This window comes from Centroberyx gerrardi, chromosome 4 (genome assembly GCF_048128805.1).
Source record: "Centroberyx gerrardi isolate f3 chromosome 4, fCenGer3.hap1.cur.20231027, whole genome shotgun sequence".
NCBI lineage: Eukaryota > Metazoa > Chordata > Actinopteri > Beryciformes > Berycidae > Centroberyx > Centroberyx gerrardi.
In genome coordinates, this window is record NC_136000.1 from 7,432,409 (window position 1) to 7,447,352 (window position 14,944).

Sequence of the window (14,944 nt, forward strand, 5' to 3'; positions counted from 1 at the left end):
ACTCCTTCCATCATCTGCCATTGCCAGAAACTGAAAGATATAGCTCCGTTTGCTCTGGAAGAACAGCGCCCTCTTCCTGTTTTGTGCCACAAAGCAATCCAGCAGATTTCCCTCCAAACCCGACCCTGTAGCTCACAATGCAAAATGCAGAGTAGAGGCAGGTAGAGGCTGCCAATCTTCTCACAATGGTCCTTTTTGTTTCCCGTAATTATACTAAAGTCTGAAAATTAATGTGGTAATGATTTAAAATGCTACGCGTAGCACCTTTCATTTACTACATGTTAACACTGGCACAGAATGAATAAGAATGACTGTTGATCAGAGGTTTCACTCTGTCATCTCCCCACCTACAGTTTATACAAACTACAAAAATCCTGTCAGATGGGTTTCCCTGGCTTCTATCAAATAGAGGCCTGTGGAATAAATCAGATCTATCTCGGGGTTCCTGGCATAAAAAACATTCAGGAACCCCTGGTGCAAAAAAAAAAATACAGCAGTGGAGACAGGATTTTCAATGAACTGGAGCCATATCTGACATAAGGAAACCTAGTAAGAGCTTTGATACTGTTGAGTCAGCACTCAATACACAAGCACCAGTGTGCACACAGAAAAACTCCACATACACACACACAAACATTTTCAGTCAAGTAGGGACGCACACACACATTAGCAAACAAATAGGAGCCCACAAACAAACCATCACACACACACACACACACACACACACCTCTGTGAGTTCAGTGTGGGAGGGTTAATCAGAGTAAATCGCTGACACTAATCCATGGCCTATCACACCCGGTCCTCGCCTGGGTATTAGTGTAGGCAGCCTGTGTGTGTGTGTGTGTGTGTGTGTGTGTATGTGTGTGTGTGTATTTGTATGGAGGTTGGCTGTTTAGCTCCACAGAAGGGAATAAGGCACTTTATTAGAGTCAAAGTGCTGTTAGATCTGTCAGCAGCAGCGTGTGTGCGTGTGTGTGTGTGTGTGTGTGCGTGTGTGTGTGTGTACTTGCATGTGTGTAAGTCACTTTACTCCACAGAATTGTGCCCAAGAGGAGAAAAGTTAATAGATAGATAGATAGATAGATAGATAGATAGATAGATAGATAGATGGAGCCCTGAAATCCCTCTGCACTCAGCAGAAAAAAAGGAAAAAGAGGAAAGTCATCACTGCATTACACAGTTCCAACACTAGGGGACACTGAGCAATTTATTCTGAGGGGTTTATGGAGGAATGTTGATCTAAAACTGAAATGAACCTCTATTGAGCAAAATGTAAATATACTGTATATATCCTGTATACGAACATTTTAAAATTGAAAGTTAATCCCTGAATAATTGTATTCTAAAAGCATGAAACTCAACGCTTATATCATCCAATTTCTAATGTTTAATCTCTGATACCATAATTTTTTGGTTATTGAGAGCTGTATAATATTAGCTAGCATGATCGGCCTTTTAAAGAGGCATGTGACAAAGAAAAAAAAGATGTTTGTTGAATGTTGAATTGTGTTTCTTACCTTGAGTCATTTAGTCTCCTGCTGAGTGTCCCATTAAATGTAAAATGATCACCATGGAAACTTTGGGGGAGAATAGTAGATTTGAGATCAATAGACACAGTCTATGAATATGTTTCCCTGGCTATATCTCTATTTCAGCTGAGCTGCAATAACCCAGTATTTCTCTCTGGGCCACAACTGACATTAAACACAATTTAAAGCAGCAAAGGTTAAGATGCTGAAGACCCTGAGGAATCACAGCAGTCCATCAGAATGATAAAAACACTTATTTATTTGGCATAAGATTCTTCCGAAGGCTTAAAACTGCACGGACAGAGAAAAAACACAGAGCTGAAACAACAACAAGGCAAAAACTACAGTAATATGATGGATCCAATAGTAATCTTATCTTTGGTAGAAACTCCCCGGGTATAGCCGTGGGCTTACACTGAATCAGTGTTGTTTTAATTTGACCTAGTGCTTGCCTGACCCAACATGAAAAGAAATCGTAATTCACATTCTGCACAAGTACAGAGCGCCTTGGATTTATGACAGCCAGTGTAGTGTGAAATTTGGAGATGTAATTTAATTATTCTATTTACGTTTGAACAGCTCGTTGTGTAATTTAGAATAATAAGGATGCTTAGAAATGTTGTATTCTAACCCTTTAATTACGTTGTGAGACGAGGAGTTAGTTCTTGTTAGTTTATGGAGATAGCAATAGATAAACCAAGCTTTGTCGCGGTCAGCTGGCCTTGTTAGGTGGCGACATTATGATGATGCTGCACAGTTTAAATTGAACACTAAAACAAACACTGTTCCTCAGTCAGCTGAGGGATCGTATCGGTGTTAATCACTTTGATCACGATGCTGCCAAAGACTGTTTTGGATGGGAGATAGCCCTGGGCTGAAATTACAAATTTAAAAAACATAAGTCCCAAAACACATCCATAAACTGTAACCCCCTTCAATGAACTGACAACGGAGGAAACAACACAATTATGAGCGGATTCTGGTTCCGTGTGTTAGGAGACATGGAGGACACTCGATGAAAGAGAGAAATAAAATAGATGTCACTTCGTACCGGTTCACCACCTTCATTAAGTTGAAGAGCTTTGCTGCAAAATGAGAAGGGAAAAAAAAACCCTGACACTGAATCTCTCAAAAGGATTGACAGCACAAAACTGAAAGTAATTATGTCACTTTTTAAATGGTAGTAACTGAACTGCCCTTGGTTGACAAAATGAAAAATAACCACTAACAAAACAGATCCTATTACTGAGATATTGAATGGTAAACTTCAGGTTGGGATTATGATTTTTCCCTCAAAAATGAAAATATGTCGGAAATATTCTTCATCAATAGTCTTTAAAGGTTGAATTGAGTGATTGGTCCGTGAGTCAAACCCTATTTATCTAACTTCACTTTGCCTAATTACCACAGTACTGAGGGAATCTTTAAACCTTTAAACCTGATAGCGGCCCAATACAATCACAGTTTTCTACAGTTTTCTGCTTCGAATGTTAAATTTGTTGCCAAACGGAGAGAGAAAGCATAACTCATATACTTTCCTCACCCAGATATTCCCAGCCAGTCTGGGGATTTGAACCAGCAACCACCGGTCACAAGCACCTCTCTTTAGGCTACTGCCATCCCCAAAAAACAAGGCCTCAGCGTATCATACACACACACACACACACACACATTACTTAATTTCCAAAAGCAGCCGAGCGGAGAGGAACTGAGCAAGCAGGTGAGTGTTGCCCTTTTCCCACAATGGAATTTTTTCCACAGACCCAAAGCAATGTGATCCCCTTATCTATTTCTGCACTGCAGCCATTGGATTGCTCTCCATTGAAGTGCTATTGATCTGCCTTGTGTGCTGTACTGAAGAGAGAGGAGTGTAATCAATACTCCCAGCCTCCATCCTTGGATCCTCCAGCCTCAGCTACCTCACACTCCTAAATAGGGACGGGGCATCTTCAACAGTCTGTGTGTCTAGGTTGGGACAGCACATATTTGTGTTACAGGTGTTAAATAAAATCATATGGTGTCCCAGTAGATGTTGTTGTTGTGATGCTGTGATGAAAATGACACATGAAGTTCCTTTCTAAAATGCTATGGATCCGTTTTAGGGAGAAAAAAAAATCACTACAATAAGTTCATTTGACATTTCCATATAAATAAATGTAATGTTTTTCCACTCTGTCACCTATTAACAAAACAACATAGTAACTCAACCTACAGTGTTTCCCAGTTCATGAAAGCTTTTACATTTGTTGTTCTAAACACTCGATGTTTGGTAAGTCTTTACAGGGAAAAATCCTATACCCCACAGGAAGTGATGCGTTTTGTGTTCCTGTTTGTTTTTGTTTTTTAATAAATAGAAGAAGAAGAGGGTAGTTAGCATGAGCAGCGATAGCCACCATGGCTGAACAGACAAAGAAAAGAGCGCCACCTACAGAAACTCAAACTGCATCAACAGAAAATCCAAGCTCCGCCCACACTGTTTGATTGACAGGTGATCTCTGGGAAGTGCAGTGCAGAAACACCACCGCAATGAGGCTGAGCACGAAAGATGTGATATGATGTGGTATGATAGCTTTTTTGCAAGGGGAAGACTGCATACATGTTAGTTTTTTGGGATATATTGTTGATCTCCAAGGGAAAAACTATTTTTTTCCCGGGCACCCCGGCTTACAGGACGTCCCGTCTAACCACTACGCCACCTTGCTATCTTCCATAACAAGAAAATGCCCTTAGAAATCTAATATAGCATCCTTAGAAATCAATAAAATTTGCTTGTCTCAAAGCAATACAAATACAGTCAACCAAAGTCCATTAACATTATCATTATCCTGTCAAGATGAGTGCCTCCCTTTCCTGAAATGAATATTGAGCCATCAAAATATTTTAGTGTCCCCTGAGGTTAAAAAATAATTGTAAAAAAAAAAAGATTTGTATAATACTTACTTCCTTTGTTCAAAGTTCAAATGTTAATGTCTCCATTTATTACAGACAGAGTGGCCCTGTGGGAATTCGACACTAAAATATCCATATGTTTTATTGGTTTTTACATCAATGTAGTTGTAAGCTTGAGTGAAGGTCACTTATACAGGTACACAGGAGTGGAGGCAGGATTTTCTCTGAGTGTTTCTCTAAAAAAAACACTTGCTTTTGGCTCCTGAAAGCAGCTGAGGAAGACAGACTGGATGACAGACAGATGAAGGAAACTAATGAGGTTTATTGTTTCACAGGAATCCCTCTGTTCCATCTGAACGTATAGACTTTGTTTTACAATTGTGTTGAAAAATGCTGTGTCATTTTCTGCTGACTGCTGCTGCTTAGCACTTGCTGTCAGTGCAGTGATAATCTGTCCTACGGCTGTCTGTTTCCTTGTGTGTGTGTGTGTGTGTGTGTGTGTGTGTGTGTGCATTTGATCCCATCAAGCCCTTACCTGGCAGATGATTGAAATAATTCCCTATTCAGCACCTATTGTACTTTCAACCTGGGCTCTGAGCCCTAAATCACATCACATCACATAGACACAGGCGCGTGCACACACACACACACACACACACACTCAGACAGGGCCTGACGTTGCAGGTCCACAGCTCCCTGATAGTCACCATGGTGATTATACACACTGTACAGCCTTGATGCAATGCAGATGGATCAAATTTCAACCAAATTCGACTCACCGCTGTCAATCATCCGAAGACAGGAAATTGATTGTCATGACGAGTCTATTGACGGTAAATGTGCTTGTTCTCTTTTGTTTTCTCATCTAGATTTGTGTCCTTTGTTGCTCTTTAAAACCCTTAATGCTGATGTTATTAATGCTTCGTAAATACATTTGACAATCTCAAGGTTGACTTCAGTTTGACAGTGCTATACTATGTTTTCAGGGCCATATCTCTTCTTGGCTGCACAAATAAATCAAAACAACTGTAATAAAGCTAACTTAAAACACTAGGCACTAGGCAACTTGGCCTTGGCATGTTGGTGGCTCCAAATGGAAGCAAGAGGTAAATCTTTGAAAAACGTGAACATCAATACCCAGAAATCATGTGACGTGACGTCAGTAAACTGCACACAGCTCGCTCATGTTTACCAAGCCGGCCAGTCTGTGATGCTTTATACCAAACAATACCAAACGGACAAGAGAGGAAAAAGGTCTAATGTTTGTTCAGCTTTCTCTGGACAGAGCGCTGCTCACTGCTGTCCAGGAGACTGTTTTGATTCGTCACTGCCTGTGAGTGGAGAAGTGTACATACCTGACACCAGCATTTAATTTGGGTAAATACAGTGAATCTATTGCATCTCAATTAAGGGGATTGGTCGCTCTTCTCTGTTGCAGAGACTCAGGCTGATAAAACAGCTGTATTTTACATACAAATCTTGCCTAGTGCAGCTTTAAAAGCCTTGAGAATTATAAGATCTCAATACTAGCATAGTTAGCGGTTGCTTTGTCCAACAGCCTCTGTTCTGTAAAACTACAGAATATTGAAGGTTTATTCAGGTGAAGTGACTGTAACCGGCCTCGGCCACAGCTGGTTCACTGGTTCACAGAGCGGCACACTGGACTGACCTCTGACCTCGGTGGAGAAGTGGGCGGAGTGGCGGGTTATAAACAGCTGCAGCTGCTGATCGAGGTCGCAGGACTTCAGGTCCACGTCCCAGGATCGAATCCCTGCCAGGAAGGACAAGACAGATGGCATGAGCACAACGACATCATCAGCGAAGGACAGACATCAGTGAAATTTGGCAAAATGTCCTGGAGTAGTTTTTCAAACAAACCTGGAGCACAAATATGGATTTTGGGTGTAAGTTAGTAATTCTGCTTTACTCCGCTTTACTCCAATCCTCCTGGCTCTTTTTGCCCACTTGAGATAAGTATTCTTTCATGATGCTGCTGCAGTATCTAGTCTAGTATCTTCCTCCCACCTCCACTTCTCAACTGTGTCTGTTTGGGCTGCAGGCAAGGTCGCTGAGCAGAAAGCTTTCCAGGGTCATGCTTTCAAAATGTCCAAAATGTCCTAAAACTGATATTGCAATGCCCTTTTTTCACATCAGTACTGCTAACCTCAACCAATACTGATATCATATTGTATCAGATATTATACATAGCCTATATTATAACAGATAGCATTTCTTCTAGACCTCCAAAACTTGCTCAAAGGCCCAGCTTTATATATATATATATATCATGTTATTGTGAGAATATTGATTATGTATATTTTCTCATAGTATACTACTTTTAAATCCTTATGCCATGACAACGGGACTTTTGATGGCATAATTATGTTTTGTAATTTTCTCTTCCGACTGACTCAAATTCTATTGATTCAAATTCTATTTTTTTTTATCAGAAAGTCTGATAAAAATGTCTCCAATATGTGTTTGGATATTGGTTTCTGTGCTTTATGTGCTTTTGTTTACAGATGGATAACTGGATGGGCTTTGTAGCAACTGATGATGTAATAAAAATGTACCTCGAAATTTATTCAAAATGTAATAAATTGCTGCCTCATGTAATATCACATTATTACATCAACTTTATTAGGGTTGTGACATGTTTTTAATTGATGATGTAGTAATAGTAATATTGAGGTATAATGTAATAGCATGAGTTATTATTCTGATTCTTAGTTATTGAATTATTAATTAAGTATTATTATTACACCATCAGTTAAAAATGTTACACCCCTTGTGAGGTAATAATCACCAGGTAATGTAATAACCCCCGCATAAACATAAACACTAAAATATTAATTAAGAGTTCACTGGATCAGTAGAAATAACATACTGATCAGCATCTCACACACGCCCACACACTCACACCAGGGAAAGTCCTTGACAGACACACACACACACACACACATGCACACACACACACTTTATCAGATCCTACTGAGCCGCAGTTTCGAACTTCAGAGGGAACCTGTGTCAGATCTCATCCACCAGGATAGAAAGCAGCGCAGACTCCTCTCTCATCCTATCCACTTGTGGATTTTCTAACCGAGAACAAGAAATTAGATTATTCTAAATTTTTTAAATCTGTATCCCTGTGCTTAAATCTCCCCTTCCACAAAAAAGGCTTTGAAGACCTTGTTTCACCCTTAGCTGAGGAGAAAATGTTCCCTCACTGCAGACTGCAGTCTTTCCCCAGAAATGCTGTGTCACTGTTATTAACTTTTTGTTAGCAGTCAGTGGCAAATGTCTTTTGTTGCGCTACCAGATGCATAAAAATCACAACCTCCTGGTTTGATGTCACTGCTCTTTTCATCCCGATCCTCCCTGTAAAACATCCGGACGTCAACATCTACTTTTGACAGTTCAGACAGAGAAACAGGGCAAACTGTGGGTGTGGAGGCTGTATTTTCCTGGAGGACCGGATGAACTCATAGCAGGAGGCCGCCATCTTTGTGCAGCTGATCCACTCTTCTCTAACGATGACATCCATCAACGAGACAAAAGTGTCAATGTTTGAAAAACTAGGCTCAGACAGAATGGGCTATTTTTAAACAAGAGAGCATCACGGGCTTTGTTTACATGCACAGAGAATTTTGTTCTTAACCTGGTTGTTCAAATAACACAGTTTTGGGTCGATGCATGTAAACATCATAACTCAGTTAGAAATAGCCAGTTAAGCTCATACTCCTATTATCAGAAACCTGGTTAAAGTCACAACAAAATGAAAAATGACCTTTTCACCTTGTTTGGCAAGTTGTAAAACAGTGTATCTTAAATGGTTATCTTATCGTCTACCAGTAGGCAACATAAAAATTCGATCCAATAAAACCATCACAGATTTTTGAACAATCTCACCCATCAAATAAAACTGTCTTTCTCTCCCTAACTGATCTCCCATTGGTTTCCACTCTTGAATGATCCCTCCCTGCGTTATGTCCCGCCCCAACATCCTGTTTCAACAGGAAATACATCACATTAAGGACACACAACGCTCTCAAAATGTCTGAATGTGAGTAAGCCAGATGCCTGGCTTACTCATATTGTGACAATGAGTCACAATGAAACAGGTTACTGTGGCAGGGAAACATCTTACTCCCCTCACTTTTGGTTTTCACCGTCTGCCCAGACTCACACAGAATTATGGGTACATTTTAATTTCAACAAAAACGCCATTCATGGCATGAATAGTACTTATTCTTACTATTACTATTGGGATCATAACCTACTGCTCAGTCAAAGAGAGCAGCTGACGGCTGCATCTTTTTCAGCCCTTTTACTTGTGGACCTTCCTGTCTGTGGACGGGACACCTCAGGTGGACAGGAATATTCTGTTATTTGGTTTATTCATGGAAACACAGAGACTCAATTGCAGGATATCAAAGATTCATATAAACAGCTTAACCTGTATAAGACCTGAACCACAGTATGGCCAGTATAGCTGGGTTCCTCTGTGCATGTAAACATAGTCAATCTAGCAACACCTTGTTCAAATCCCTGCACATCCTGATTAAATCCCTTAGTGCACCAGCACCAAAAACAACACCTAACAGGAGAGCCAGAAAATGCTATTAATACATATAATTCACTAGCCCATCAGTTACTCAATCAGTCATTTAATACATTATGGGTAAAGGGTCCATCGCTTCCCACTTGGAAAAGCAACAAAAGATTATGACTGCTTAATGCTGCAGAACACCCATGGCAGCGTGTGGCGGGAGGAGGGAAGAGTGTTATGATGGAACCTGTTCCCAAGTTATATCCAATTCAGATTCAGAAGTTTGAGGTTGCGGGTATGAAGTTGGGACGATGTGTCTTCACACTGTCACAGTTGAGAGAGGAAGAGAGACGCTGTCGGGGGGGAATTTTCTACGCCGCTGCCTCCAGCCTGCGGATCAGATAACGTCAGCCTGAAGGTGTTGGGACAGGGTGTCTTCCTTTGGGGGAACAATGTTGCATCTCTAACTCGGGACGTGCTTGCAATGTTTGATTAGCTGCTTTCATCGGAAACAGAATCACTTTCCTCTCCAAGTACAATGAATGCGCTGGAATTTGTCTTGTGGATTTTGGTGCAGGAACATATTGACAAGTCAGACGGTGGTATGAGCACACAGAGACACACAGGGTGCAGGAAGAGCAGGACCTCCAGTTCAGTGCGAGGGGAGTGCAGGGCATGCAATAGACACTACCAGTCAAAAGTTTGGACACACCTGACTGAATGTACTATGTTTTTCATTATCTTAAAGCCATTTTGATCTAAAGACATTTATGCTTAAATGCTTGAAATGGGCTTCTTAGACAAATATAAATAGTGAAGTTTTGCCTACGTATGAATTTCTCTCCAAAGCCTTTGCCTTTCCATCAAGGCAAAGGGTGAATCTAAAATATAAGATAGTTTGGTAACACTTTAGATTACACATATTAACTATTAACTATGGGTTTTCCCTCAATAGTGTAATAATTTCTCTCAGTAATATGTGATATTAGCACCTTATAAGCCCCATACTGAGCAAAGCATACTAAAAGCCCAATTCATGTGCAATAACTTCTTTGCTGACTGCTATAAGCACTAATTAGGAGGCTATTGAGGGAAAACCCATAGTTTATGGGGCATACTTGTAGAATACAATAGAAGAATAAGGTACTAATAATGAACCAAAACACTACTAGTACTAATATGCATGTTAATGAGCAATTTACTAATAGTTAATATGTGTTCCCTAATCTAAAGTGTTACCGATAGTTTTGATTTGTTTAACACTTTTTTGGTCACTGCATGACTCCAATTGTGTTATTTCATAGTTTTGATGTCTTTACTATTATTCTAAAATGTGGGAAATAGCAAAAATAAAGACAAATGTGGTGTGTCCATACTTTTGACTGGTAGTGTATACACATCACTCTACATGTACACAAAAAAGCATTCTATCCCCATGTGCATTCATGCAGTGTGGCATGAATATAGGTCGCAGCCATAGGTGAGAGTCCAGCAGTGCAATAGAACAACATATTATAAGTTTAGGGCTGCAACTAATGATTATTTTCATTGTCGATTAATCTGTTGATTATTTTCTCGATTAATCGATTAGTTGTTTGGTCTATAAAATGTCAGAAAATGGTGAAAAATGTCGATCAGTGTTTCCCAAAGCCCAAGATGACGTCCTCAAATGTCTTGTTTTGTCCACAACCCAAAGATATTCAGTTTACTGTCATAGAGGAGTAAAGAAACCAGAAAATATTCACATTTAAGAAGCTGGAATCAGAGAATTTTGACTTATTTTTCTTAAAAAAGTACTCAAACCGATTAATCGATTATCAAAATAGTTGGCGATTAATTTAATAGTTGACAACTAATCGATTAATCGATTAATCAAGTTAGTAAAACAAGATGGAAATGCATGGCAAAAGTCCTGGACCTGGACAAAGCTCCTGAGGCCAGAGTGGAACAATGTACAGACTCATGGTGCCATTGAGTGGAGGCACTAGATGCAGAGCCCTTGTGTGCTGAAGGCCAAATACATCAGCAAAAACCTAAGTGCTGGTAGCTGCACCCCATGGAAACGCAGCTTAAGATACACACTCGCTGCATTATAGCTTCAAATTCGTCTCTTCAGCTTTGCTGCATGTCACAACATATGCCATTGGTGAGTGATGTTACCCAAAGTGCCTTACTGTGCTGTTTGGATCATGGGTGACTCCAATGGGAATCAAACCCAAAACCTGGCAGTGTAGGCCCCCTCCATCTTTCCTGCTGTTCACTGTATATGAACCAACAATAAAGCAGAAACTATAGGATCTTAGAAAGTGTTTATAACAGCAACTGTCTCTCAAATATAGCAGTTTGACACATTTAATCTGAACAGGGCAGTTTTAGTTAGATTGCATTGTCATCTGTCACATCTCACTGAATTGGCATTTAATTCTATCCAACGTCTGCCAATATCCATGACAACAAAGAAATCTTATAGCTACTGTACCATTGCTGTAGTAGCCATTTTATCTGGATGCCAATCTGTCCAAATAGTCATGCAACGTGGCTACAACTATATCTTAACTGCCAATAAGCTACGGATTGAGCTTGCTTGTCAAATTAGTGGGCATCTCACTTTGTCTTAAATCATATTAACTAAACCCTGTTGTTAATAGGGATGAGACGATATGCTTATCTCACGATATGATTCGATATGCGATATGGGGTTCACGATTTTATAAAACCACGATATGATGTAATAAATAAAAGTTCAATGACAAGTATGACTGTGCAGAATTCTGTTCATTTCTGAGCCACAAATCTTTCTAGCAGTGGCATTGGCTTGCTAGAATGTAAATAGCAATTTCAAAATGTCATTACAAAGTGCAAATAATATAATTTGGATGGAGAGCTTGAGAAATTGTGATGGGCAAACCGTCTCGTTCGTGATTAGCCTACTACAGCAGAATACAATATAGCTAATATCATGATTCATTTTTGTGTCCCACGATACGCACTGTGATTTTATTGTATTGCGATATGTTGAATTTTGACATATCGCCCCATCCCTAGTTGTTGATGGTGGGGGGGCTTTTTACTGTAGGAGGGTGTGTCTGCACCCTCCTGTTTCTCAGGAAGGCTAAGCTCCGCTGGGGATCTGGGGTCAGCTCCAAAAACACACAACAGACATAGACATGCCACTGAAAGACGATAAACGATAATATTAAATTATCGCCCAGCCCTAAACAGACTCAAGCGTTTCATCCCCACTGAGGGTGATGTGGCAGCGACGTCGGTTTCAAATCTCGTCCCAATGAGGCAGATTTTTTATTGTAATGCTTTCGGCCGACGAAGGATCCACCGGCTGACGTGTAACGTAGAGTCGATGGCAGGTAATTCGCTGTGAGTCACACTAACACCAACCTGGGTGAGAGAATCGATGGTATAATGAGTCAAGAGTGATACTGAGTGCGCCACAGAGCAGCAGAGCAGCAGAGCCGTGGTACAGGGAGGTCAGCGGGGACGGCAGAGGGTTGCCATGGCGCTACTAGCCTGGCATCTAATAGAGTGATTGATCATGCGGGCCGAGTACAGCTTACAGCCGAGCCGGCGCAGCAGAATATGCTGACCAGCAAACCTCCTGAATCCACATTATAAAGCAACATCTTTCACATGTGTCAACTTGTGTGCAACTCATCAACAATCTTGTTTTCGTTCCAAAAGTTCAGCAGCCTCACTGGCAGACGCCACTGCAGGAGGAGGAGCGAGCGTCTAATGCCAACAACATCGTGTTATTCAGATGAATAATAGAGAAAAGTGAATAAGGATAATAGAGAAAAATGTGACACACAGCTACAAAGCACACAGCTACGCTTTTTCTTTAAAAAGTCCATGAAGTTGTCTTCTCATTACTGAGGACAGCCTGCAAATTTTGTTTGTTTGTTTGTTTGTTTTGGGGGTACATGCAACCCCATCCAAGTATATACCCATATACACACATATACACACATGGAAACATACAAGTGTAAAAAAAAAAACACACACACACACACACACACACGCACCCACACACACACACACACACACACACACACACACACACACACACACACACACGTACACACTAACATAAACACACACCTGCAGATTTTGTTTGTTTGTTTGTTTGTTTGGGTGCATGCAACCCCATCCAAGTATACGCCCATACAGACAAGCAGGGAAACATGCATGCAAGGGTAAACACACACACACACACACACACACCTGCAGATTTAGAATGGCCAGTATAATACAGACACCTTATCCTGCAGGCTAGAAGGAAAGTAGGGTATAACTTGTATTCCAGTCATACTGTAAGTAACAGTCATACTGTAAGTAAAAGCAACTGCGTGGTGTCCCATGGTGCAATGCTGCAGCTGATTCTACCTATGGATGCTATCCGTCCAATGCGCCAAAATATTTCTCTCCTTGAAAAAAACAATAATTGACCCTTTTCCAATACTTTCTCGTCCAACTACGCACAGTGAAATCACATCTGGAGAAGCTAGATAAAAGCAGATTAGTATGAGAAGTGAGACCGGCAGCTCGCGCGTCACTCACCCCGCTCTATGTGATCTCTGGCGGTGTTGAGCTGGTGCTCCGTGCCGATCTCCCCGATCACTATCAGCATGTAGTAGCCGCCCCGGTTGAACGGCACCCCGCGCCGCCGTCTCCCTCCGCGGTGCTGAAGTCTCTCCTCGGACCCCGGCAGCGGCGCGCTAAGCCCCTCGTCCTCCTCCACCACCGCGAGCGCACCTCGGGCCGGAATCTCCATGGCAACAACCCCTCGAGCCGACGCCGGGGCTGATCTCATCGCCATGACAACTACCGGTGTGCGCGAGGGGAAGGCACGAGGGGGGATGGAGGGGGGTGTGCGGGACCACCGGTGTCAAGCCAGCCAGCTTTTAAAAAAAAAACACTTCCGGCTAGAGCTTTCATAATAAAAGCCTAATTGATGAAAACTGTAGGATTTTCATTAGGTCCCTGTTCATGTCGCCTGTGGTTGTAACCATTATAGGCTTTTTCCATTTCACATTCACTACGAACCACTAAAATAACCTTCTATTCACATTAATTTACATGAATTCACCTCTAAATTCATGCAAAATCCCCCTAAAATTAATTTAGGGAGTTATTAATGGAGGAGACCCCATCAAAACCCCCTTAAACACCCCCTTAAGTTTTGACTGCTTACTTTGTAATATAATTAAGTATTCAGGGAGGCAGGAACTTTTCATTAATAACTTATTAATAGCCCTGTAAACCATGCATAACAGGCATATAAAATCCCTTAATTACTAGTGTCTCCATGAATCAACCCATGAATAAATCCATTAAAACCTCATGATAGTAACTCTTACTTTTTTAAAGATATGTTATTTTTAATGGATAATTAATGTTTGGAGAAATTGAGAAATTAAGGACTTGTCAGTGATAAAACTAAGCTGTTTGGTTTCATGGTGATTTGCTTGTGGAAGTGTTCGGCTAGTAGACAATTTCATTTCAATTTAGTCTTTTTCTGGGTTTTGAGTTTGTGTTTAGGGGCGGGGCTTTGGAGTGGTGTGGGTCCGCTGCTCTTCTATTGGTCAGATAAAAGATGAGTGACAGGTTTCCCAGTCAGCTCCCTCAGCATGAACAGAGGTGGAGAGGCCTGTATTCAGACTATCACTCATCCCTGTCAGAAGGTAAAATCTATTGATTTATATTATTTGATAAGTTCACTTCCATTACCAAGTTATTTAGTAAACAACGGCTTATTTTTTACAATTAGTTTAGCAAATTAATTGACATTTGACATAATCTTTCACCTAGCTACAAACTGATAGAGAGCAGCTGTCCCTCTGACTGTAGCCTGTATCAATGGAGAATATCTGAAAATGCTGGAAAGTTATCTTCTCATCATGAAGGAACACAACGAAATAATGAAGAAATCAGTTTTATTTGGCATATAGTGGGCCAAATAAAA

General features: G+C 40.8%; 1 protein-coding gene across 1 annotated transcript in view; it reads right to left on the minus strand.

The window, feature by feature from the left end:
* The window catches only part of LOC139929456 (uncharacterized), a 68,144-nt gene extending 54,535 nt beyond the window's left edge, over positions 1-13,609 (minus strand). The window contains exons 1-2 of the mRNA XM_078283038.1: positions 13,540-13,609; positions 6,088-6,189 (exon numbers count right to left, since the gene is read on the minus strand). Of these exons, the coding sequence (XP_078139164.1) occupies positions 6,088-6,189; positions 13,540-13,609 (172 nt within the window). The remainder of the gene's footprint in view (positions 1-6,087; positions 6,190-13,539) is intronic.
* Positions 13,610-14,944: the final 1,335 nt, after the last annotated feature.